The sequence below is a fragment of the Apis dorsata genome, unplaced genomic scaffold (assembly GCF_000469605.1).
Source record: "Apis dorsata unplaced genomic scaffold, Apis dorsata 1.3 scaffold_87, whole genome shotgun sequence".
Classification (NCBI taxonomy): Eukaryota; Metazoa; Arthropoda; class Insecta; order Hymenoptera; family Apidae; genus Apis; species Apis dorsata.
Window position 1 is genome coordinate 573370 of NW_006263385.1, and position 26322 is coordinate 599691.

The 26322-nt window shown below is 27.3% G+C and overlaps 1 protein-coding gene and 2 long non-coding RNA genes across 22 annotated transcripts in view; 1 reads left to right on the forward strand and 2 right to left on the reverse strand.

Annotated features, from left to right (window-relative positions):
• LOC102672923 (TLD domain-containing protein 2) overlaps positions 1 to 26322 on the forward strand; it is a 194062-nt gene that overhangs the window by 79316 nt on the left and 88424 nt on the right. For 4 of the 20 annotated variants that reach the window (XM_006611347.2, XM_006611348.2, XM_006611350.2 and 1 more), the window contains exon 1: positions 16212 to 18228. The exons of 8 other annotated variants lie outside the window; for them this stretch is intronic. In XM_006611347.2, the coding sequence (XP_006611410.1) occupies positions 17639 to 18228 (590 nt within the window). In that variant the 5' untranslated portion in view covers positions 16212 to 17638. Of the gene's footprint in view, positions 1 to 16208; positions 18229 to 26322 lie in introns of those variants that run through there. 8 more of the 20 variants (XM_006611353.2, XM_006611349.2, XM_006611357.2 and 5 more) reach the window with 8 other exon arrangements.
• On the reverse strand, positions 9665 to 15212 carry LOC102674640. The gene is made up of 5 exons (XR_004149750.1): positions 15165 to 15212; positions 14689 to 14938; positions 12063 to 12424; positions 11353 to 11924; positions 9665 to 11264 (listed from the first exon to the last, which is right to left on the reverse strand). It is a non-coding gene; the product is annotated as an uncharacterized LOC102674640 (long non-coding RNA).
• LOC116185036 lies at positions 12581 to 13749 on the reverse strand. Its single transcript, XR_004149751.1, has 2 exons — positions 13531 to 13749; positions 12581 to 12781 (listed from the first exon to the last, which is right to left on the reverse strand). It is a non-coding gene; the product is annotated as an uncharacterized LOC116185036 (long non-coding RNA).

Here is a 26322-nt window from a genome sequence, read left to right on the forward strand (position 1 = left end):
GATGCTTCCATCCAAGGATTTCTAGTATAATGGAATATCTGGTATAATGTTAAGTTGCATATAGAAAAAAAAAAAATAAATAAATAAAAGTAAAAAGTATGAAAAATAATGGAAATTGCATTGCCAGAGTACGAAACATCGTTTTTTTGTTCTCTTTTTTTTCTTTTTTCTTTTTTTCTTTTTTTGTTTCATTGGGAACGTTCTGTGAACCGGAAATAAGAATAAGATGGAAAAATATGAAGAAGAGGATGAGTTTGTTATGTGAAGTGGAGGAGACACTTGGAGACGTCAAGAGTGCATTCATTCAGAGATAAAGCATCTCTCGTATTTACGACAGAGAAAAAATAAAGCGATGGAAGTTTATCATGCGAGGGAAACGATCTGGAAAACCGATCTTGATAGCGTTCCTATCTGTGCTCTTTTCTTGAAATTATTTACTGGTTTGGAAGTTTCAAAAGAATTTTTGACGAGTATTGAAATTTTGTAAAAAGTTATTCCATTACGTTTACGTTATTCGATAAGAAAAAGAATTTTCAAGTTTTGGAATTGGCTGATCTTCATATATTTTTCAAAATTTCAAAATTGCTACTAACTTTTTAAATGAAAGATTAATTTTCAATTTTCAATTTTGTTCAAATTTTCTAAATTTTTGTTATTACAATGGATGCAATGGATTTTTCAAGAAAAAAAATATAATTTAAATATAAAAAGCATAAAGATTATATGATTAAATTATGTATTGAATAAGATAGAAGATACAATTGTCGATCAAAAGATAAACAAACAATGGTTGATGGGGGCTGTTTGTGACAAGTGCAAGTTGAATTAATACATCCAAAATCGAGAATTGCAATTTTCCATAACATTCGCTTAATTAAACGGTAAAGATAAATTTTAATTTCACTTGGAGTAACAATTTCACGTTCTGTTTAATTTGTTTAATTATTTTCTCGTGGTTTGAATAAAACCAGTTGGGCTGTTTCTAGAATTTTTTTCTCATTTTTGTAAATCAAAAGTCTGATTGTATTTCAATACACACATATTTGATATTCAGGCACTGGAGAAATTTTTATATATGCTTTTTAAAATAAAGTTTTTGGCATTTTTTTCAAAAGAATATAAAATTTAAGTATATTTATATTTTTTCTCTTACAGATGAATTCAACATAGAAATATTTATGATTAATTTTGAAACGAAAAATATATATAGCTGTAGTTATGAAAATACAAGGAAATTTTATTTTAATTTTAAATTAAAACTTCGTTACAATAATGTTTCTCTATAATTTGTTATGCACGTATAAATTTTCTATGCATTTTAATTTTAATTTCTTCAGTTCTTAACTTTCACGTATATTAATAATTTAATTTAAAAAATTTTTCAGATGTGAAAATCCGAAAAAGTAAAAATTCACAATTGCTTCTTTTATTATGATTTATTTGCACATAAACGAAATTTTATTTTCGAATACCAAAACTTATAAACAAATATAAATTGCGTATTTGTATTAAATATTTTTCTATTTTTGCTTTTTATTTTTTCCTGACAAAAGATGCAAAATCCATAATATCGTGAATCACGTACTTATCATCATAAATTGATATAAATTACGTTTTAACCGAAATCTCATCAGCTAACTTGAAAGATCGGTAATTATCAAAGTTGTATCGATCGTACAAGGCAATATCGAAGTTTCCTTCGAAATTGGCAGAAATTAATTAATGGCGGATCGACCAACTTAGTCATCCATTCGCCACTTTAGGAGTTTGATTAAGAATCGTCCACGATAATCTTTTCACATTAAAAAAGATATAGAAAAGTAAATTTTTTTCGAAAAAAATACATTAATTTCGTAGCTTTTTGATTAAATTTTCAAAATATTATGATAAATCGATTTTCTTCTTATAATTGATTAGAAGAATTGAGATTTAATATTTTATCATATTAAATGCAATTTAAAATTTATATTAAAATCGGATAATATAAGTATATATTTTAAAAAATACTTTTCTTTCTTTAAAATGAATAAATTATAAATATATGATTCTTTTAAAATATTTTTTACAGGATTAACATTTATTATTACGATAACCCTATTATATTGGTCTGCGTTTCTTGCACGGATAAATATATGAATTCGTTGAAAAAGAAAATAATGAACACTCGAATTAATCGAATAAAATTTAAATAGATCCTGTTCCTTATATATCATACCCGTTCCCGGATGTTGATTTCCCGAAAAAAGGATTTTACGAGTACGAACTTCCATCAACAGAAGCTAAAGTGATAAAGAAACAGGTTTGGAATTCGAATTCCCATCTTTTGGAATTCGCGAGGACTGACTCATTGTATGTGAATCACTTGCACGCATTTATCAATAATATTATCTTGGATTTAAATCCGATTCAAAAAAATATCGATCGGTTATCAATAGATGATAATTAACTTAGTTAGTTAATTAATAATTAACTCTTTAAAAAAAAATTTATATTCTCATCCGCGAACAAATGAGCCAAAAATTCTTGAAAATTAATGAAAATCTTGAAAATTATCAATCAGTTATCATTAATAATGAACGAAAGTATTTGTTATGATCCAAAATCTAATTAAATTCTAAAGATTTATTAAAATTTGCTTCGAATGATTTCGATTTTCTTTTTTCAAGTTATCATTTTCATGATAAATCAGTATTTTTAAAACAATTTGTGCTTTATTATGATTCGTTGGATTAATGAAACGTTATATTTGTTTTAATTGGATTATCTTTTTAAGATTATGATTAGAAATTCTGAAGTTTTCTTTTGAGTAATCAAAGATGTGAAAGTTTTATTGTATGAATGTTAAACTCTTTCACTATGGAATGTTCGACGAATGAGTATTGAAGAGTAAGACTATGCAGGTTGATAGTGTTACACGTGTGATTGAGTTACGATAATATACAGGATGATTCAAAATATGCATAACTTCAGAAATATATTTATAAAATTAATGGATAAATGAAGTTGCATAGTTTTAAATATAAAAAAAAATTAAGTATATTTTATAATTAAAATTATAGTGCTTTATGAATTATCTAACGATTCTAAAACTATATGATGTATGATTTTTAATATTAGTACAATATATTAATAACTTTCTCCAAAAATTAACTTTAGACATACTCTTTCAACTAATATTCTAACATTTATTCTCTTTCTCTATTTTACACTTCTTTCACTTGTAAGATGTAGAGAAACTAATATAGAAATATTTTCAAGGCGTTTCAAATCCGTTTTTCTAAAATTTTGGAGAATTATACATCTTTGTTCATCATAATCTCAAAATTTCTAAAAATCTCACAAAAATATTTAATTAATTGTTTAATAACCATAATCTAAAAAAAGAATAAAATAGTCATTAAAAAAAAAAGTAATTTATGTAAATTTGTATCATTTTGCTTTTAAATGCATTTGAATGAAAAATTGCTTTAAAAATATTAATTTGTTTGATCCATATTTATTAGAAATTTTCTTTCTCTATTGAATAAGAATTATAATTCTAGTACTTTACCACTCTGTATGACATTGTATACCATTCTGACGCATAAAAATATTTAATGCTTTCTTACTTATGATGTATGCATACCGATAGTTGTTTACGTTCCATGAATCGAAACATCGAGTCCAACAATGGTGTAGACAAATAAGGGGAAGGCCCTGAATATCGAACGTGTCCAAACTTCCATGGGGAAACACGTTGAAACCTATGTTGAAACGAACATGGATTAAATATAATTGATATTTCACTGTCGAAAATAATACCTTACTTTTTAAATAAATAATATTATATAATACAATTATGAGTTACAAATGACAAACTATAAAAATACAAAAAAAAAAGAATTATAAAAATCTTATATCATAGAAATTTCTCATTAAAAAATAATCTTATTTCAAAAATTCATATTATTCCAAAAAATAAAATCTCATTTATAGATTATTTTATAAAAAGTAATTAATTCAATTCTAAACACTATTCAATTATACTTATTTAATTATATCAACTAGATAAGAATCATGATTATTTGATAATATTCTTGGCTCTAGGAACGATTCTCGATATTTATTGTCGAATTTATTCAAATATATTTATTCAAATATACTTTTATATTCTAAGCATATTCATACAAACTTTTATAAAATTATTTCGAAATATCTGGAAGATTGCATTAGATTTGCGATAACATTAGTTCGATCAATAACTGATATTTATTTTTCAAATAGCAAACTTGTTATGTTCAAAAGGATTACGAGATTTTCATCGTTTATTGCAAATGGTATCTTTTAATCTTTTCTCGAATGTTTTTTGCACGATGCATTTTTTTGTTTTTTTTAAGTTTGTATCTTTAAAACTGTGATAAAGAAAAATGTAGATATTAATTGTATTTGTCTCTTTAATGTATTAGGAAAAAATATTAAACATATTATTATTCAATTAAACAAAATATTATTTCTTCTATTTCTTACTTCATAATAATAATTTTTTAATGTGGTTTGTTCCTTTTGACCATTAATTATTTATAAAAATGCATATTTTATTTTCATATAAGTTGAGATTTTTAACAAAGGAAAAATCAATCTGTTAAGCTTTTCTTTAATATTTAAAATTTTTTGATAATAAACAATACTAATAACAAAGATTCCATATCTTTTATGAAAAATATATTTTAATATAATATATTTTAATCCATAAAAAATTCATAAAAATTAATTCACAAAAATATATATATATATAAGTATCACAGAAATAAGAAATGAATTAAAATCATGAAAATAGCATCAAAAAATTTATCTATCAATCAATATATTATATATATATAATTTTACAAAACTATTTACTATTTTTCGATTATCAAATAATGACTATGCAAAAAATATAATTTCTTAGTATTAATTATAATTTTTTGACTATCAACTAATCATTGACTAGCTGATATAATAAGAAAAGTTCGTCATGATTCGTCAGAGACGACAACTCATGCACTTTAATTGCAATCGTATCACATTCCAAAGTCCAAAGATATAACATACTTACACAGAATGAAATAATTTCTTTTTTATCAGTCGACAACTTTCACTGTAATCGTTCACCAACCACTATGTTTAATTACGCAACTGAACAATCGAATTTCGATCGTTCGTTCGATGGATCGTGCAATGTATCTCTGCCTCTTCCTTTTTCCACGTCACCTCGATCTCGTAACTACGTGTCGTGAAATTTCAAAGTAGCCACTACCTATATTTTATCCGAGCAAACGGGTACTTTATCGGCCCGCGAGGTAGTAAATCTTCGGTTTACGAGGGCTCCATCGACTTTTCTTCGTCGATTTTTCCATCCATTTAGCGATTTCTCTGGAATTTATTGGTTAATTAGGGACGAGTATAGTGGAAATAGTTTATGAAATTATTGGCATTTTATCGATTTGAATTTATAAATGACTTAGGATCTTAACATTTTTTTTATTTGAATTTTTATTTTTGTTGAAGCGAAGTTTATAATATTTGAAAATATGAATAGTTATAATGTAGATGTTTTGATAAGTATTCTTTTTTCAAATTTTTTTGATAAATCTGATACAATAACGAAATTAGAATTCTTGGATCCATTTAGGCATGAGTAATTTTACTTTTGAATATTTCGAAAATGAGGACAGAGAGGATTTTAGATCAATCCTCTTTGCCCTCGTTTTCGAAATATTCAAAAGTGAAACATTGTTTACACCTAAATGGATCCAAGTGTTTTTGATCGAGGTATTTGCCAAATTATATCATCGTATATCTGTTTTCGAATAACGAAGAGATTAAAATCAGAAATTTTTAATAAATTGTATTATTTCATTCTATAATTAAATTGTTCAAAAAGAAATATTTAAGATATTACTTTTAAAATTAATTAAATTGGATTTACACTTTTAAGTATATCTTCATAAAGACACAAATCGAGAAGTACAATAAAATTTGTATAATCAAAATTTATTTCAAAAAAAAAATCAATAAAAATGCTCAAATTATAATCTGATATAATATAAATTTTTCAATCTCACTCTTTAAGTATTAATATATTCAGAAACTACAACGAATTTGAAAAATTGTTAAAAAAAAAACTAATTCATTACTTAACCTGTAAAAACTCTCGACTTTATTATAAAATTTAACCAACTTATTCCATCTTACCAGTCTAGATGACTCTCTACTTAAATGATTAATATCGTTTTTATCGCAAGTTGTATGTAACAGCGTATATCATAAATCTCACATATTCGAGAAACGTCCTTTCGAGTCGTTTCGAATAATTACGTTCCGTCAATTCACCTTTGAGTTAATACATCTTGTCCGGTCAAGTTCCTATATGGACTAGTTTGTCCAATAAGTAGGATTGCCGTCAATGCCACTTTTACAATCACGAGTTTTCCCTTGTCAATAAATTTACCATAATGTTATGTCGTCGATCTTTGTCGCAAAAGGGAGAAGATGTTGTTGAATTTCGAATAAAGAGCGAAATTTCTAGAGAGGCCACTCTATGGTTGGTTTCCAACATTTACTGCCAGAGTGAGAATGTGCTCGTGTGGAAACGCTGCTTAATGATCCTTGGTTTCTTCGTTCTCGATTTTATACGCGTAAAAAAAACTTTATTAAGCCTGTATCATATTTGATTAAATCGATTAATTTTTGTTCGAAAGAATAGAGATTATGTATTCGATTATAGGGAAATTGTGTTTGTTTTTTTATACTTATGTGCTTTTTGAAAAAAAATAATGTGTTTATAAAAATTTCTAAAAGTTTATAAGTTTGTAACGATTGTATAATATAATTGTTAATACTTTGATAAGCATTTTGAAAAGTTTGATTTGTGTGTTCATTTCTTTTTAAAATTTATATGTTTTTTAAAGAAAAGTTGACAATATGCTTATAAAAGTTAACAAGATTTGTGATAGTTATATAATGTGAATGTTTTAATGAGCATTGTGAAAATTTTGATTTGGAATCTTTGTAAATTTATTGATTTTTACATTTGATAAGAAAAATAAAATATTTTTGAATTATGTGCGAAAAGAATTTAAGATATTATATATATAAATTAAGTTCTTTCTTGAAAAATCGTAAAAATAACATTGACCTTTTGGTATGAGAAATAAAAATATATGATATAGCTTTAAAAATAATCAGAAGTGAACGATAGAAATATCAGGATATAACAGGATATATTATAAAGAATTTATACGAACTTATTACGAATTGTTTTAATTTTTCTGGCCAAATCTTATTATATTATATAATAACTATAAGAGATAAGAAGGAAATGTCAAATACTTTCATTTCATTATGCATGTAATACACGATAAAAAAAAATTCATTCACAATTCAGTCACTAGTTGTTAATAATTTATTTCATAATGTTTATTGTATCAATAAATGTAAAAGTGATAAAGATAAAAAATTAAATTTTTATATATATTTTTATATAGTCATATCAATTTTTTTATATATCATTTTTTTTTTATTTATAATCATAGAAAAATACTAATAAATTTGAAAAGAGGAATAATATTTTATTCATATATACAATAATTTTTCTTCTTCTAATACAAAATATTTATTCTATATATTTATTCTATAATTAAAATTTAATAAATATTAATCAAATAATTAAACATGTTTAATTCAACTCCAATTGAATCGATCAAATTAAAACTACGCGTAATTACCATAACCTCTTATTTCATCATAAAAGATTCTTTCATCGATTTTTTAAATAATCGAATCTTGAATAATCGAAATTATTCAAAATGGAGGAAAATAAATCGAAATTGTGAATCGAAAATACGTCATTACATTCTCGTTCTCGAAAATGTGTGAATTCGATTATTCGCGAGTTCTTTAGTAGAATGTGCGGATGGTCACGTATAACATCTTTCGTTTGAATTCATCTCGCAAAAGTATGTATATTCTAAAGCCGGCTTATCTTTTGAGCGACACCGTTCCAAAATTCGTTCTCATGGCTTATCATAGAGAATTTGCGTGCTAGATATTCAATTCTTTCCGAGAAATCCTCTCGAAAAACACGTGACGTTCTCGAAATTCAAGAAATCGTTTTTGAGTTAAACTTTTTTGCAAACTATAAATAATGATTATAATATTGATTGGATAAGAATCTACATGTTTTGTGCTCTATTAATCAAGATAATTGTTAAAATATTATATTTTTTATTGAATAAATTAAAATATTTTTTGTTTTAAGAATAAGTGTAGGACCTAAATTGCAGATAATAAACTAAACAACAAAAAATTTAATATTTGTTAGAAGTATATTTCCTATTGAAAAAATGAAAATATTTTCTGCTTTGGAATAGTAAAGTAAATGAAAACCATATAATGATTGTTTGAAAAAATTGAATTGAATAAATTCTTTTTTCTTTAATTAATTGATTTGATATTTTTTTTATTTAAATTTGAAGTTTTGTTTATTTTATCATTTATTTAATTTCATATAAATATAAAAGATCTTTTTTAAAATAGAAAAATAGGAAATTTTTATAGAAATTTAATATCACATGAGAAAATAATATTAAAATATAAGTACAAATATAAGTACATTAATAAATATAAATTCATATATTTATAAAACAAGAAATGAAATATAACAAAAAAAAATATTTTCATTAAACAAATGTTAAAAATATTATTATAAATACATAGTCTAAAAATACATTTCTTTCATCTCTGGTATTTATAATGGATCAATTATGGAACGTGTTAAAAGAAACTCTCGCAAAGAAAGGAAGATACAAAAATTCGGTGAGCAACGAAATTTACGAACTTTCGCTTTCAAGAAACATTTCACGAACGATTTTTATTGTTTTCCGTTAGTCTCACTTTCCACTTGAAATTACACACACAATATATTTGTATAAATGATTTTTTTTTTAATTTTGGAAACTAAGTTTAAAATTATATCTATTGATGTTTTCACGTTGTTTCACATGGAAATTTTAGACTAATAATGTGATTATATGCTATTATTTTCTGATATAAATCTGGACAAAATAAATTTATTGACTGTAGATCTTATCGTGATACATGGCAATTTTAATAATGAAGAAATTATTAACCACACGCGTATTATGTCATATATATGATCCTATCTAATAATTTTCCATATTTTTTTCTTTACTTATTCAGAACTTTTTATATTGACAAATTTTCGTCAAAATGATAATTTAATTCATGACACATATTATAGAATAAAAAAATAAACTTATTATATCCAGAATTAAAAATATTAAGAAAAAAGAAATCTTATCTTTAATTTTAAAGATCTTCATTATTCAAAAATCTTTCAAATCTGATATACAAATATCATACAAAATATTATTCTATCAAAATAAAATTCTTGAAATCTAGTATTTCTTTCAATTTTTCTTCTAACTATAATAATAAGAATAAAAATATAAAAATATTTCTTCACAATATCAAACACAATATCCATAAATATCCAGTTATGTCCACAAGATATCTCCCCACTGAGATAACCCCGAGATCATCTGGTCGCTCCATTTTTCGTGAAATATCTTCGAATTGTCGAATTGTGCTCGATTTCTTAGAAACAATCGCAACCCAGATCAGGCGAATGTTTGTGCGACAAATCAATTTTTGTTCCTTGAAACCTGCCAAGACGAGAGTGAAAGTTGCACGCATACTACTCGCTCGATTTCTGTACTTCAGTCAGTAATTATTTCAGTTTTTCTTTGTTCAAGAAAATTTCATTTATAATATATATAAATATATGCGAAGATTCTTGCATAACACGTTTTCAACGTCGTTCGATCGAACATGGTCCCTTTGAATATACACAGATTTTCACATTTCATGGAGGATCGTTTGAATAACCAGTAATTTTCGTCAATTTAAGAGAGGGTTCTCTTGTTGGAAATTAGCTCGGGTTAGCGATGGGATGAAGTTCAATATGTATACACGAATACAAATAAAATAAAAGTTCCATCTTTAATTTTAATACTTATAAGAAATCACGTTTTACTTTTTTGTATTTTTTATGCGTTTAGATTGTATTTAATTGTGAAATATTAATTTGTTTATTTCACTTTTTCATTCATTTTAAGAATTCAATTCATAAAGGAATTCATTATTTCATTATAAAGTATTCATTGCATAGAATTCGATTATTCAATTATTCATAAGAGATCATATTTAATTTTTCAATATAAAAAGCTTCATGAGTTTTACTCATCATATTTCATTTTCAATATAAAAAGTTAATTTCATTCGCTTTATTCATTTCATTCAATTTTGATTATTATTTAGTCATAAGAGATCTCATTTAATCTTCAAATAAAAAAGATTCATTTCTATCATTATTCATGAAAGATCATATTAGTTGCAATATACTTGTGCCCATCACTATTCAGAATTAATCAAGAATCGAACTAAATTTCGTTTTAGCTCTTTGGATACTTTGATCGCAAATCGTGATTTTCGCATTATTTTTTTTCACGGATGCATCGAGATCGGTGTTTCGGTCATTTTTCCGAACATTATCGTCCAAAGGCAATTTGGCCGTGATTGTACCGCTGATATCGTGTCGTTCCCGATGGAACAACTCGGCGTAACGAGTGGTAATCGCGGAATCGTGCGATCTGCATGCATAATCATTTATTCCAAAAGCGTTAAAATCGGTTTCGATAGGTAGGTTAACGAGCATTTAGGATCTAATGATATTGCTGTTTTCGAGAAACGATATTTCTCTCGATTTTAGATATACTTTTATAATAAGATAAATCCTTGTTACAAATCCATTCAGCTTTTGATGGGCTTCGTATCAAAATTCGGGCTGAATTCGATCCTACGAAATGGAATTCTATATTTGTCGATGTGAAAGTTGTTATTGATGAAAGTTGTCGTTTCAAAAGATATCGTTATTATTTGATGAGAAATCTGACGAAGGTGTTACTTAGTTATCCATTTGTTTAGATATGAAACTAACGTTTAACGTTTCTATTAAAATATAAGAGATTTCCTTAATCCTTTCACTCATAATTAGATGTAATTATAAAGCATAGTTTATAAATTTTGTATCTTAAATATTATTATATATAAAATAAATAAACTTTCTTTCAAAATTTTCGTTTTTAGATTAAAAGATCATTCATCTTTAAGTTTCGTTTTGTAACAATTTTCAAGAAATCTCAAAAGAATCTGAAGAAATAATTCTGAAAACAAAAATAGAGAAAAATCAAATAAAAGTAACGAAACAAGATAGAAGTAAATAAACTTTAAATCACGTTTAAACTTTGATACCATCGGCTGTCAATTCGACATCGTGTCGACGTTAAAGAAATTTCTTTGAAGTTGAATCAGTGCTGTTTGTCTTCACACGTGTCTCGAATCTTCTTTCGCGATTATAAAACAATATATAGTTATATCACGTTCGGAAAATCGTGTCTCTTTTCGCATATGTTTTGCAAATATTCTGCTTTGTCTTAGTTTTCTCAAAACAAGAAAGTGTCTACGTCGAAAAGAGGTATTAAGAAAAGAGGAACCGTTTGAGGTAACGGAGATACACTTGTTCGCGATTCCAGCAGTCAAGTCATAAACCTGTCCTCAACTACGTGAGGTCGATGATAAGCAGTTGACTGATAAGGTCGTTGCTAGTGACAGATATTTTCTTCGGTGCATAAAATCGTTCCTTTGAAAAATGATTTCCACATGAAGTGAGGAAAAATTTTTTCTTTGTTTTGCAAATATTCTTTTCCTTCGAAGGTTAAGGAACTTAGATTGTGGAATATTAGAATTTTGTTATTATTATTGATAGATTGTAATAATCTTCTTTCCTTTAGAGGAAATTCTATTGTTCCATAATAGTTTTTTCACTGGAATTTTAATTAGAATTATTGAAAGTGCCATTATACTATTTTATAGCGTTCTATTTAATTTTTTAATCTAATCACCAACATATATAAGTTCATCAACATATATTTCAACAGAACAATGTTATTCAAATATTTTACCTATTATTGATATGTGATTTCCTGCTTTCACGTTTTCTGGAACGTGTCCAATTGTACATTTTACTTCATAAATTTCTATAAGCTCGTTCATCGTGCTTTATTGACTTATTGCATAATCGTATAGCGATTAGACTTTGTTTGATTAAAATTGCACACATTCATTATCATGCTTATCTATTTCAATATTTAACAAACAAACCTAGAATTTTTATTTCTCACGTGAGCAAATTGAAAAGCAACAAATTCTCATCTCTATCAGTATGGTAAATTCTGTCTTAAATAATTAACAGATTATTATCAAAAATAGCATCAAGACTTCTATGTAAAAATTTTAAATTTAATCCTTTCTTTCATCATTTTTTCTGTAACAAAAAAAAATTTTATATTTTTTATTTTTTTATATTTTTTTATTTTTGTAACAATATATAAGATGAGAATACAAAACAATGAATCTATCCAAACAAATCTTTTATTGAAATGGAATGATGAGATTTTTTATAAAATCGTATGGTGCTCCCTTTTGTCGATGACTCGTCGTTAACGAGAGGCGGACGTGCAAACTAGTGGAAACAATTGGTCAATTCGTCCGCGGCTAATTAGAGAATTGCAGCGATGAAAATATCGGCTGACTCTTAATTCGATTCAGCCAATTAACTCTCTTCGTTCTTCCATGGATGACCATCTCGTCTCTCTCGAACAACCGAGTTTCTCAAAGCGTTCTGTTAAAAGATGAGTTTAATAGAACCGATTAAATGGATTCATGAAAAATAATGAAAATTTTTATAGAGTCGAAAAATTTTTGAAATTTTGTGTATAATTAAATTTACTATAATATTTTTTGGTCATAGAGATATATTACGTTGTTATTTAGTGACAGAAACATGTGGAAGAGAATGACTAAATACTTTCACGATAAAAGTTTTAATATATGCAATAAAGGGTTTAAACATAAAAAATTTTAATTAAATCCTGAAAAATTATTTTAATTAAATTTTGTATGTTTTCCAATATAATATAACTTATTCTCATTTTTATTTTGTTTTATCATAGAATTAAATTCAATGGATGAAGTAGATCAATATATTTACAGTACTCTATAGTTATCTTTAAGGTAATTATTGATCAAAGATTGTATGTTTTGAAGACATGTAGTAATAAATTAACTTTATTGAATATAATTTAACTTTTAATTATCTATTTATGGAATTTTATTAGAAAAGTAAAACTTTTGTATGTGATTTAAAATCAATGAATAAGGATTAATGATCATGTGAGGGTTAAACATTTCAAAAGCAGATAATAATTTAATTACTATGTACATAATTTACTAAGCTCAATTTACCATTTGTAACATAGTGTCGTAATTGAAAAGGAAGTTACTAATAAATTAATTATTATATTTATATGATCTTCTACATATATATAATTTATAACATTGTATTTATAGAAAAGTGATACTTTTATATACACTCCAAATATAATAGCTGATAAAGAGTAAATATTTCAAAGGTAGTGATAAATTAATTGCTTTGCATAATTGCCAACCAAGTTTATTGGGCAAAGGCAATTTATCATTTATGTGATTTATGGTGTTATAATTATTGAAGTGGTAAACTTTTGCATATATTCTATTTGATGAGTTTATAATGATCATTAAGATTCAATTATTAAATGTTGCATTGATAATAATAAATTAATAGATAATAATAATGTTTTATGCGCTCGATTCTTTAAATATTTATCTAAATAAAATTAATAACATTAATATAATATATTTATTTATGATTATCATATTATTTATGATTATATTATCATATTATTTATGATAATCAGTATAATCAATATATTTACATTAATTTGATTTAAGTATCCAAAGATAATTAATTTATTAATGCAATTATAATTAAAAAAGCATTACTTTAGTATTCGATCCTAATTTAATGTACATTGCCTATAAAATTAAATTCATAAACAACACAGATGTCGAGTTCAAAGTTTAGTTCATCTAGTTGTCCTAAGAAATTAGGTCATATCACAACGAAAAAGTGTCACGTGATACGATTATGAATCATACACATGAAATATATTGCGTTTTTTTATATAATATTATAATTTAAATATATTTTAAAAATTCAGATTAAAGAAATAATAATAAAATAAATAATTCTAATAATATTGTCAAAACTTTCTCCTAATTAATAATAAAATTATTGTTTTAATTCTGTTTTCTTACGATTTATATTTAAATATATATAAATTTTAAGAATTTTAATAAAAATTCTCAAATGAATCTAATTATTATAAGACTCGTTAAAATACAAACGAAGTTATATTAGAAACTTCCCGACAAACAAATGAATTAATTGAACGCAGTTTCGAGCGCACAAACTTTATATTGTGTTCCACAAGAAAATTAATCTATGGATCAGTAGCCCTGTTAGGTAACGTCGCTCGTCAATTCAGAGACGTTAAATAATGACTGATCGTTAAAAGTGGATTATAAAATGAATTACGAGTTGGTAGATAGTTCGAAAGCCTAATAATTTCCTATGTTTTCTCCCGAGTATTCTTTGCTTCATTTGCCTATAAAGAATGTTTAATCAAGGAGAAAATGAGAGAAGAATACCTGTAATATTTATCATCATTGTTAATGAGAATCTTTATCGCAAGTCGAGATATGAAATGTACGTGGCAGATATTTATTTCATCAAAGATTGGATCACTGTCTCTTTTGCCTGTGTATACAAGATTTTCCCATTTACAGAGTCATGGTTACATCGGTTGAAGTCTGAAAACTTTCAGACTTTTGCCCATTATATATAGTTTCTCTGCTTTGTTCTATAAATAATGTTTTGTTTTTCTTTTTTTTTTCCAAGCTACAATGAGAAAAATTTTCGTTAGATAATTAAATATTAAATATTAGATAATTAAATATTAAATTTAATATCAAGATAATTTATAAACGAGATCTGAATATTTGTATAATTTTTAAAAATTTTTAGAGTGCTTTTGTTAAAATAATAATTGTAAAAATGTTTAATATAACACAAAAATATATTAAATTCTTTGTTTTATTTAGAATAAAGAACGTAACATACTTACATTTAGTTCGAAGTTATTTATTGTTTTATATAACAAATGATATATTAGAATTTCATTTAATTATATTATCAACAATGTTTATATGTATTTAGCGTTTTGAATCAAAATATTTTGATATTATTTACGCATTATTACGAATGATCGTATTATTATATCGTTTACATAGGTTTTTAAATAATATATTATGTGTGAAAAATTTTGTGATAAATTTAATTCAGGAGATGAATCAGAAATATAAGAAATGTTATCATATATGTTTTCATAATAGTCATTCAAATTAGTTCTCTTATCATCTTTTTAAACATTAATGTTTTGCAATTTTTTATTTGAATTTAATATATTAATTTAAGCATAATTTATTTCACCTATTTTATTTCATTCAAACTTAAAAATTGAATATAAGTATATTTTTAAAATATTAAAATAAAAAAAAGACATATAAAATAAAGAATAAAAGGAATGTATAAACATCAAACTATATACAGCATAAAATCAAACAAAAATATTTTATATTTATGAATGAATATAGATTTGAGGTTATTTTAACTTTTGTTTTGCATTATTAATAATTCATTTCGCATTATCTCTTTTGCTTTATCATTTTCTAAAACATTTCATATAATTTATAATAATCTTAAAATCTAATCATTTTATTTTCTTTAAATTATTTTCATTTCAAAATTTATAAATCAAATAAATAAATATCACAATGAAAAAATATAGTATAGTATAAATATTCATTGTCATATAACAATATGTATAGAAATTTTTCTTAAAATTGCGATTAGTTGTCTTTATAAAATGATTATTATAATCACTTATCTTTCTTTTAAATTTCTATCATGTACGGTGCACTTTAATGACGCCTTTGATGTCCACCATCTTGCTTTCAAACGAACGATACGATCGTCTACTTCGTTCGATCTCGTAATTATATTTTGAATAAGCGTAACGATATATCGAAAGAAAAGAGGCTGTTTGTAAACGATCAGAGGATCGCAAAGTCGTGTCTTCGATGTGTGTTTCTTCTTGTTGGGTACTCCGGACCTGGAGGTGGGGGATGCGCCCGAAGAGACAGTCTAGGCCGAGTGCCTCGACGTGTATAAATACAAGCAGTCGGCTTCGTTCTCGCTTAGTCGCTGCGATACTCGATTCTCGTGACGGCATGTCGATTCAAGTGTGTGTACCCTGATATCTCGATTTATCGCAATCGGCTATTGTCGCGAAGTGTAAGCAAAGTAGATGCACGCGTGCCCGCAATCCGATACGTTTTATAATAAAGTTACGAAAAAGAAAAAGAGAGAAAAAGTGAGAGAAAGTTGCATGTTTTTTCCCCCGATTACGCACTTATCTCCTTCTTCTTTTATACAAGACGCACATCCTACACAGTCACAGTTTCATCAAAGTATCGAAAGATTGCGCGTGTCACGTGTTTCTCATTGTACTCGATCGCGCGCTCGATTTTGGTCTATTGGCATTGCAACAACGTCACGTCGGTATCGCGACGGGAAAAGAAGTGTGTTCAACATTGCCGGCATCATTGGACCAAATATCAAATTCTCTATAATTCGTTGCCACGGTTTCAGAAGAAAACGAATACCGTGGTTTAACGTCGCTATCAGAAAATCGAGTCATTAACCTAAAAACCGTTCCTCTTTCGACAGAAAACGGAAAAAATGTTCGTAGTTTCATCATAGAAATCGTAAAAGAGAAGAAAGACGAAATTCAATTGGAAAGAAAAAGTTTATCTTTTTTCGCTAAAGACGTTCGACAAATCATCAAATTCATTTCGAGTGATTCTAGATACATTTCAGCTTCAAACGCCTAGGACCTCTGACGGTTTGAGAACGAAACAAAGGTCGAATTGTTGATGTCTTTAAAGACGGGAACGAGTTTCCAACAAGGGCTCTCGACTTACTAGAAAATAGAGAAACAAACTACAAGCAAAAGCGCGAGGTAGTCGGTCGACCACCGTTGGCTGGTTCCGCGCACGATTCTCTTGGGTCAACGATCTGTTGGTGGATCTCACACTTGAGCTGTTCTTGGTATACACATACCTGCGGACAGGTCCGCTCGATACGATATAGGTTCGTGTTCAGTCGCGTTCATTGGATATACGCGCGTATTCGTTCCGATAACACGTTTCACGAGGAGTGAAAAGGCGGTCACTCGGTACGCCGCCGTGGCTGCTTTCACCGGCGATGGAATAATGCCGATCAAGCCTTAACGGTACGCAACTCATGCCTTCTCATATTTTCCTTGCAAACAAAAATGATCGCGGATCTCGGGTGATTACGGTGTGCAGTGTGTCGCGAGAGTTTCGAAGTGGTTTTATTCTTCATTGTTAATATAGTGTCGCGAGTGTCTCGGTGTTATTGGTTACTAGATAATATAGTGAAACGTGGATACGCTTCGTTTAGCCGAATCTGGTGCCCGCTTCGTTTCGAAGATTTCGATCGATTCGGTCACATAGCATGGAAACCAAGATGTATATCAGCAATGAGCCACAGAACAACGGTCATATAACTGCCAAATACGCATCTACAAACTCGATCCCGTCTATAATGGAGAAAGAATCGTCTTTCGCTAAACTTATTGGCGCTGTTGGCAGAAGGGACTCAAACGCTATATTGCGCGACAATAAAGGAAGAAGGCACAGTGTGCTTGAAGATTTAAAGGCGCGAAGAGATAGTTTATTTCAAAAGGCAAGACGCGGCAGCGTCGTAGAAGAAAAAGAAAATACGAAACAAGTACAGAAAGAGAAAAGACGTGCTAGCGAGAGTGGCAGAAGGTGTTCGGTTTTCTACGTGTCACAGGATCTCCTCGAGGAAAATCAAGAATTGCTCGAGAATGAAAGAATACAGGCGGACCTTGAGGGGAAGAAGGGTCGCAGAAAATCATGGCATATTCTTGCAAAACCACCGAAACTCGATCGCAAAAGAAGAAAAGGGATCGCTGGCGTCCCGTCACCGTCACAGGTTGGAAGCACGGATGGACTTTATACACAAGCCAGACAGAAGAGGCCTTCCTGGTGGAACATATTCGTACCTGATTCCGTTGTGAGGTATTTATTGTTGTATGTCGCGTTTTATTTACATATGTGTTTAAAAATGCAAGTCTCTTGTGAAATTTTTGGACGTTAATAAGGAGATTTATTATAGTTTATATGCTATTTTATGTCTTTTATTTATATGGAAGAAGCTTTGTGAGTGTATCGTGTATAAAAGAGCAAACGTGAATGTTGTTTCGTTTTCGACTGAAATTGCGTTTCATAGTTTTCGCATCAATAATTTCAAACAGGACCGGTTTTCATATTATTCTTTTTTGGTCACAATGGTTTATTTTTATGGAAATTAAATAAATAAATTATAACGTGAATGTTTTATATCATATAATATTCTATATCATACTTTATTTTTCGCTTATAATTTGAATAAAGGTTATGATTTATTACGATATGATAGACGATAGCGGTAGAATAGATGATATTTATTAATCAGTGATACCACTGTCAGAAAAACAATCTCCATTAATTTAAAAATGAACTAGAATTAATATAGAGTTTGTTATTGTTCAATTCTATTATATCATTGTCAACAAACATAGTTACTATAGTGATTTGATTTCAAGGAAAGAATCGCAAAACAGATGCATCATATAAATATTTAGAAAAGTCTACGTGATTGAAGTCGTAATCCGGGTCGAATAATCATGTCACTTTTCAGACAATCGCATTACCATCTGCGATAACAACATACACAGCTCTAACTGAATTCAGGCAAAATGTGTTTGTATTATGTAGTAGTCGAGTGGAAAGTGCCTTGTGATAAAAACATTTGCACGCATTCCTCTAAAACCGTTAGTATTTCTGTATCAACTGTCGTGACGTCATGCCAATTTGTCGATAAGTCAGCTGTACGTTCACGATAATAGATTTAAATTATCATTCTTAAATCGTTCAATTAGAAAATAATAGTTTCTTGAAATCATTTCTTTTAAATTATAAATTTATTGCAAATGAATCCTTGATTTATGACATTTTATCTAGCGATGTTTAATCTAGCGTATTGTCTGAAACGGGAAATTTTTATGGAGTTCCCTTCAGCGTTTATTGGTAATTCCACGATTTCTTATCTTTAAACGCGGAAATCGAATATATGTGTATTTTCGTTCGTTGAAAATACAATCTCACATCGCGTCGTCTCGATCATATAAAATTGATCCGCCATGTTGATAGAAATATCGAAGGAACGCAAATCGATTTTTTGAAACTACGTCATCAGTATCGATTTTCGAGACATCGCGTCCATATTTATCTACAATTGCGTACAATTATACTTCGAATTATTTCTTTATTTTTGAGAATATTATAAAATATTTAAAATTAAATTCCTTTTTTAATTTTTTTCCTTTATTGTTTATGCGTTTAACACAAAAAGAATATAACCTGATACAAGTAAGTATTATCTATACTTGTTATTGATATTTTAATCTCAGTTAATTGATCATTGCTTCCTAGTGCTTCTGCCAATAACAAAGCTATATCAAATTGACAATGATAATTATAAATATCATTCGACATCAATATTTTGATCGTTTAATTACCATAACAAAAAGTCTGACCTTCGCGATATGATTATTCAACTGTTTTTTTATTGCTAACTAAACACTAATTTTATTGCTGTTCCAAGCATCGGCATAATTATCTTCATTAGTTTGATAATCGAATATATTTCATAAAGGAATGTTGTAATCTTATTTTTGTTACATCATCAAGCAAATTTAGTATTCTTTTTTTTTATTTTTCAGTTAATTTCATATTGCATACTTGTATCGATTATTATTTTGAACTTTTACTAATCAAAATTTTAATAAGAATTGAAGATAATAGAATCAAGATAATGAAATTGCTTCCTCAAAATCTTTGATGATAATTTTCCCATTTTATACGTTCATAAAATGCGAAGAAATCGTTGTGAAATATTTCAATTGAAGAAATTTTCCGTTTTTTATTTCGAAAAGATATTGAGAAAGAAACAACAAAAGCAAGAGAAAAAGAAATATCCGTTCCTGTTGATCAGGATTTAGTTTTCATTACTGACGAAAATATATCGAGAAAATTGGATCGATCATGTTCATAATTTTTCATATTTTCTGTGTGAAAATAAAAGCTCATCTCCACGTTAATGTAATCCAATAAATTTTCTTTTAGATAAATCTTTCTTTTTTCCTTCGATCAATTATTCGATAGATCATATGTCGTTAGTTTTTTGATTTTTGATAATTTATTTGATGTTTATACATCATTTTATACATTCGGTGAATTCCCTAGTGCACCAAATCGAAATTTATTCTTTGCTTCCTGAAACTACATTAAGGAAACATTCTTCTCGATTAAATCATATCTTTGGAATATTATAAAGATACTTCTCTTGGGAAAATTCTCAGCGGTGGGAAAATTATTTTTCTTAGAAAATAAAATGACGCCGAAAATTTATATTTAAATTTTTAATCAAAAATCTGTATGTTTTCATATAATTCATAATTTTATTATAAATATTATATTATAAATATTAATTCCTAATATTTTAATGTTAACATATCTATGTAAATTTATATTTTTGAAAATTAAATAGAGCTATTTCATTCATTAAATATTAAAATAAAAGTACTTAATAATAAATATCTAAATATCCAAAAAATTTTCAAAATATACATAAATATTCATAATCGATTAAAAAAATTAAATTAGAAAATAGTATTTATAATATAAATTTTTAAAAATAATTTCTATAACTTTTTTAACAGGGATAAATTAAATATTTTTAATCGTTTTAAATATTTTTTTTTTGGATTCGAAATATTAAACCAATAAACAAATTGGAAAAAATAATGATAAAAAATATACAAGCAATTTATCAAGATCAATAGTTACGCGCGAAAACCGGTCGAACATCTTAAAATAGTCGCCTATATTATTTTTCATTGTTCTTCACTTTTTTTTCTTTTATGAAATCTGCATTTACCATGTTTTGTAAGATATTGTGAATCTTTCTCAGTCACATGTTTGTTGCATGAACATGAAATCTCATATTTTCTTTAATTATCTCTCCCTTCTTTAGAAATAAAAAAGAGAAATTGAAAGATATGTTAACAACGAATAAAGAATTAGTACCTAATAATTAATATTTGAAAAATAAACTTCCTTTTATAAAATTATATTATAACCTCATAAAACAAAAAAAAGAATAAACAAATTTCCTTTTAATTAAATTGTTCCAGAAAAAGAGCAAACGATTATAATTGGTTGAAGTGTACTTACTCTGAAATATATATGTATATATAAAATAATAATGATAATGATGATGATAATAATAATAAAGAAAAATAAAAATTGAAGAATGATGAAATTACTGTTTTTACTTTGATCATATTTCAACTACACTTGTGTGAAACAAAAAGAAGAATGGGTATACAAGCGAATTGCACGAATTGACTTTAAAACGCGTGTTTGCTCGAAGGAACACGTACCTCTTTGAGAAAAGTTTTGTTGTCAGAAACACCTTTCTAAGAATCACTTCCGGTGTAAGTCCATTCCCGGTGTCCGATGGAGTTTGCACTTTTGCAATGTATTCCATCTTTTAAGTTCCTCCATTTTCATCATCCTTCCCTTCAAAAGGATTCTTTCATGGAGATTTTGTTTCTTGTGAACAATTAAGATGTATTTTAAACGAGTAAAAAGTATTGTAGAATAAAATAAAAATGAGAAATAAGGAAAGGCGATGCTTTTTCTTAATGAGAATTTTCATTTCCAACTGGGAAATAAAAATAAAAATAAAATACAATAAAATTAAATATGAAAATTTAATAAAAATAATCTATTTCAAATTTTTTCAAAGAATTAGTTTCCTCTAAACAATTAAGATAAAAAATTGAAAGAAATAGATTAAAAATAAGAAGGAAAATATATATAATATAAGCTTTTTCTTAATGAATTCTCATTTTCAACAGAAAGAAGGAACTAATAATACATATAAAGATGGTATGCTATAAATGTAAGAAAAAAAAACAATACTGTTTTAATTTGCCAAATCGATAATGTTATTGGTTAATTATTATATAAGAAAATTCTAGTGTTAACGAGGAAATTAGTATGAAAAAAAAATTAATAGGAACAAAATTGTACCATATCTAAAACTATTATGGTTTTAATGTATATTTCATAATATTTATACTAACTTGTCGTTGTTTATTTTATCTTTTTTATTTTTTTTGCTTTTCTGTAATAATTAAATGTAATTAACAACGATAATTTCCATTATATGTGCACAATTTTTTTAACTATAATTCTGTATTAATTATCTCAATTACAAGTAGTAAAATACTTTGTTATATATTGAAGAAATAAACAATAAATAATAAATTTTCTGGAAGATTGAAATATGAGAAGCAATATGAATTATATCATAAATAAATCATGAATCTAAAGGATATCGAAAATAGTTTATCTGTTATAGGAAAATATGGATCGTAAATTATATAAATTTCTGAAGGAAAAAGGTGTTTTTTCATTTTTTAGAAAAATATGGATCAAACATTTTTCATTATTTCTGAAAATGAAGCGAGAGAAAGAATTCTCAGAAATTTCTTATAATTTCTAAGAATAATTTATCATATGATTGTATTTTAACTTTTTCATTTATAAATTAAAAAGGATAAACTTTTTTTAATAATATACGTCTTAAGTTTATTATTTTCAAACTTAAAGGAAAACAAGCTTCTAATGTCACTGCCTTTAAACACGGCTTGTATATATTTTCATATCGCTAATTATTATGCTAATCACAATAGTGCATTTGTATACCGTTCGCATTAATAAAACCGTTGTAATATAAAATACAGGATTATATTAGACATATATAATTAAATGCTCGATTCATTCCTCTTGCTTTTCCCGTTTCGAAATTTTTCATTGAATCGTAAACGGATTGGCATAAAAACATATTTTTAGCAAATACGCAGAGTTAGCATAAAATTCTGGAACATGGGCTCAGGCACGAATTTGTTCCGATAATATCTACTCAAATTCAATTTTCTGTTTTATAGTCTTCCAATAAGGATAAACCAGCCAAGATCTTATTGTGCATGAGCTTGATACAATATGAAATACATGAAATGTGAAAACTTGATCTATAGACTTGCTTTCTTTTTATATTTAAATGAAAAAGTTAATTATTTTGGTAACATTGATGTGATTCATTATGATTTCAATGCTTTCGTTTTCAATTGTTTAAAATATTAAAATTATTTTTAAATTCTCGAGGAATTTTTAAGGATTTCTTTGAAATTTCTTTGAAATTTTTTAAAATCTATTTGAGATTCCCTTCGAGTTCCTTTGAAATTTAAACTTTTTCAAAATTCTTTAAAGATCTTTGAAATCTCTCTGAAATTCTCTTATCGTTTCTTTCAAATCTCTCAACGTTCTTTTAAAAATATTTTGGAATTCGTTAAAATCCTCGAATTATTTTTTCTCTTTTAAAATTTTTCCAAACTGTTTTTAAAACTTTTAATAATCCTAAACGCTTATTTTAAAATTAAATCGGTTTATTTTCAATTAATCCAAAACGTTCGATCAACCATGTGCATATTTATATATAGAAATATCGTCGTTAAGAATCGATCTTGAAATCGAAATTGAAGAGGAAAATAAGAACGATATAAAGGAACGTATGCAAACGATAAAAATAACGGTGGAACAGATCGAGTTAACAGAGATGAAACGCAAATAAGTTGTTCTACATTTGCTTACGTATGTTTATGCATACAAAAGGTATGCATACGAAGAAGAACAGTTGTCCCACAGAACAGATGTTCCACGAACCAATTTCGAGTGGCTTGCCCCTGTTTAGTGATTGCGTAATTCGTGAACATCTTATTGGCAGAGGCGAAACGGATGTCACCTTAATTTATTACATTTTCATCGATAATTGCCATTGTACCGTTTATAGCATCAAGGTCTATTTTATTCAACTTTGGAAATGAATGATATCAATTTAATATACGTGTAGTTATTGTAATTTTGTTATCATAAAAATGAAACAAAGTTACACGATATTTTTAAAATAAATATATTTACAATTACAAATTATGATAAATGTGGATAAATTATTATGTAGTATGATAAATCAGAATGAATTTCATCACATTACATTTCTTTGAAATAATTGAATGTCATTTAAAAATCGCGGTTAGTGTTAATATTTATTAGGATCATTAAAGAAAATTCATGAATATCTTCAAATCTTCGAATTATAATTGTGAAAAATATAGAAGAATGACGAATAAAAGTTGAAAGAGAAGAAACGATCAACTCGGAAATAGTGAATTCAATAAATTGAAAAATCGTGTTTTATTCTCAACAAATATTTAATTCCTCTTCTTTCTTCCTCTTCTTCTTCTTCTTCTTCTTCTTCTTCCTCGCGTTCACGTGCATCTTCTTGGCAACTGCAAAATCCAACTATTCACTCAAACCATAATATCGAACCCTTATTCGAGATTACACTTCAGTTAATGCCCGTATAAAACCGTGTTTAACGAGCGATAAAAACGTCACGATAAAAGTATAATCATTGCGTAAAATTGCTTAGACGATCTCCTCCGACGATAAATCCTCGCACCATCCATAAATTTCCAAGCGAGAAAGGATTAATTGAAAAATCGTAATGGCCGCGGTGGTGAGGGTTGATTAAGCGTCGTTAAATCGAAAATGCACGTGCAAGTGACGTCAAAAGTTTAACGAAGAATGAGAGGAGGGCGGGGAGGGGAGGAAAAAGAGAGGGAGGGAGAGGAAAGGAAAAAAGAGAAAAAAATAAAAAGCGCAGCAGCTCCTTGCATCGTCCAGCTGCGACGAACACTCGTTGAATAATAAACAGCACCTCTGCTCTCCTGTTTCGCGTTATGCACGATGCATCGTAATAAAAATCGAACATCCTCCTCAGGAGCGAACAAAGAGTTTATTGTCTTGCCGCTGCATCTCTTCGAAACTCTGAATTTGACTCCTTGCACGGAGGTTCGTCGCGATGCAGGGACGGGTTACTTCAAGTTCTGGGTTAGTTCGAGGAGACGTATATCTTGGATTTTTATTTTTTTTCCTTCGTAATTTTCCGTGAAATTTATTTTTATTTATTGGTTTAGTTTGGAACAGGAATTATTAGGGATTAAGTTACATTAGAAAGTTGGAGCTGATTTTTTATTTTTTATATTCTTGTCTTTAAGTTGATATAAAGTTTAAGTTGCGAGTATAATTTTATGTAATAATTGTGTAAAAATTCTTTTTGAATTTGTTTGAGTTGAATCCAAGTTGAAAGACAGATATCACAAGTATAAAAGATGTCTTTCATTAGAAAGACATTAAATTAACCGAAGATTATGATTAATTCAAGTAGTAGTAGTATAGGATAATCTTTCATTAAGTTTCTATATTCTTCATGATATATTGATTCTTTATAAGAGAGTAATAAAAAACAAATTAAAAAATGATAAATCTTTTAATAGTATTTACTTAATACTGCTTATATATAAATTTACTGATATCTCTAATCTTCGAAAATCTCTTTACCAATATTAATAATCCTCGGACAGAGATATATCACTTTCTCCACCGTTTTCTTACACTCCAATCAAAATATCATAAAAAATTCTTTCGCAAACTCTCTCTATCTCTCTCCACTCGTCGCAATTCTCTAATCAATTCCTATAACCATCAAATCCACGATAAGCATAACGAAATTAAACGATCTATCTTTATTATAAAAAAAAAAAAAAAAAAAATTCACTAAACCATCCCTAGCCACATCTCTATCGTAAGAATTCTTTTCAAAGACTCGCTTGCGACCACCACGTCGCAAAGCTAAATAATATCCATCTGTATCGTAAAAATTCCTTCGCGAACTCGTATGAGACTCGACGCATATCTGCACGAGACGCAACACGGTCAAATGGAGTACTTTATGAACGACAGTTGCCACAAAACGTTCCCATAAATATTCATGCACGAACTTGGTTTTATCCTCGAGGCTGCGCGTATATACCACGCACCAGAGAGAGAGAGAGAGAGAGAGAGAGAGAGAGAGAGAGAGAGAGAGAGAGAGAGAGAGAG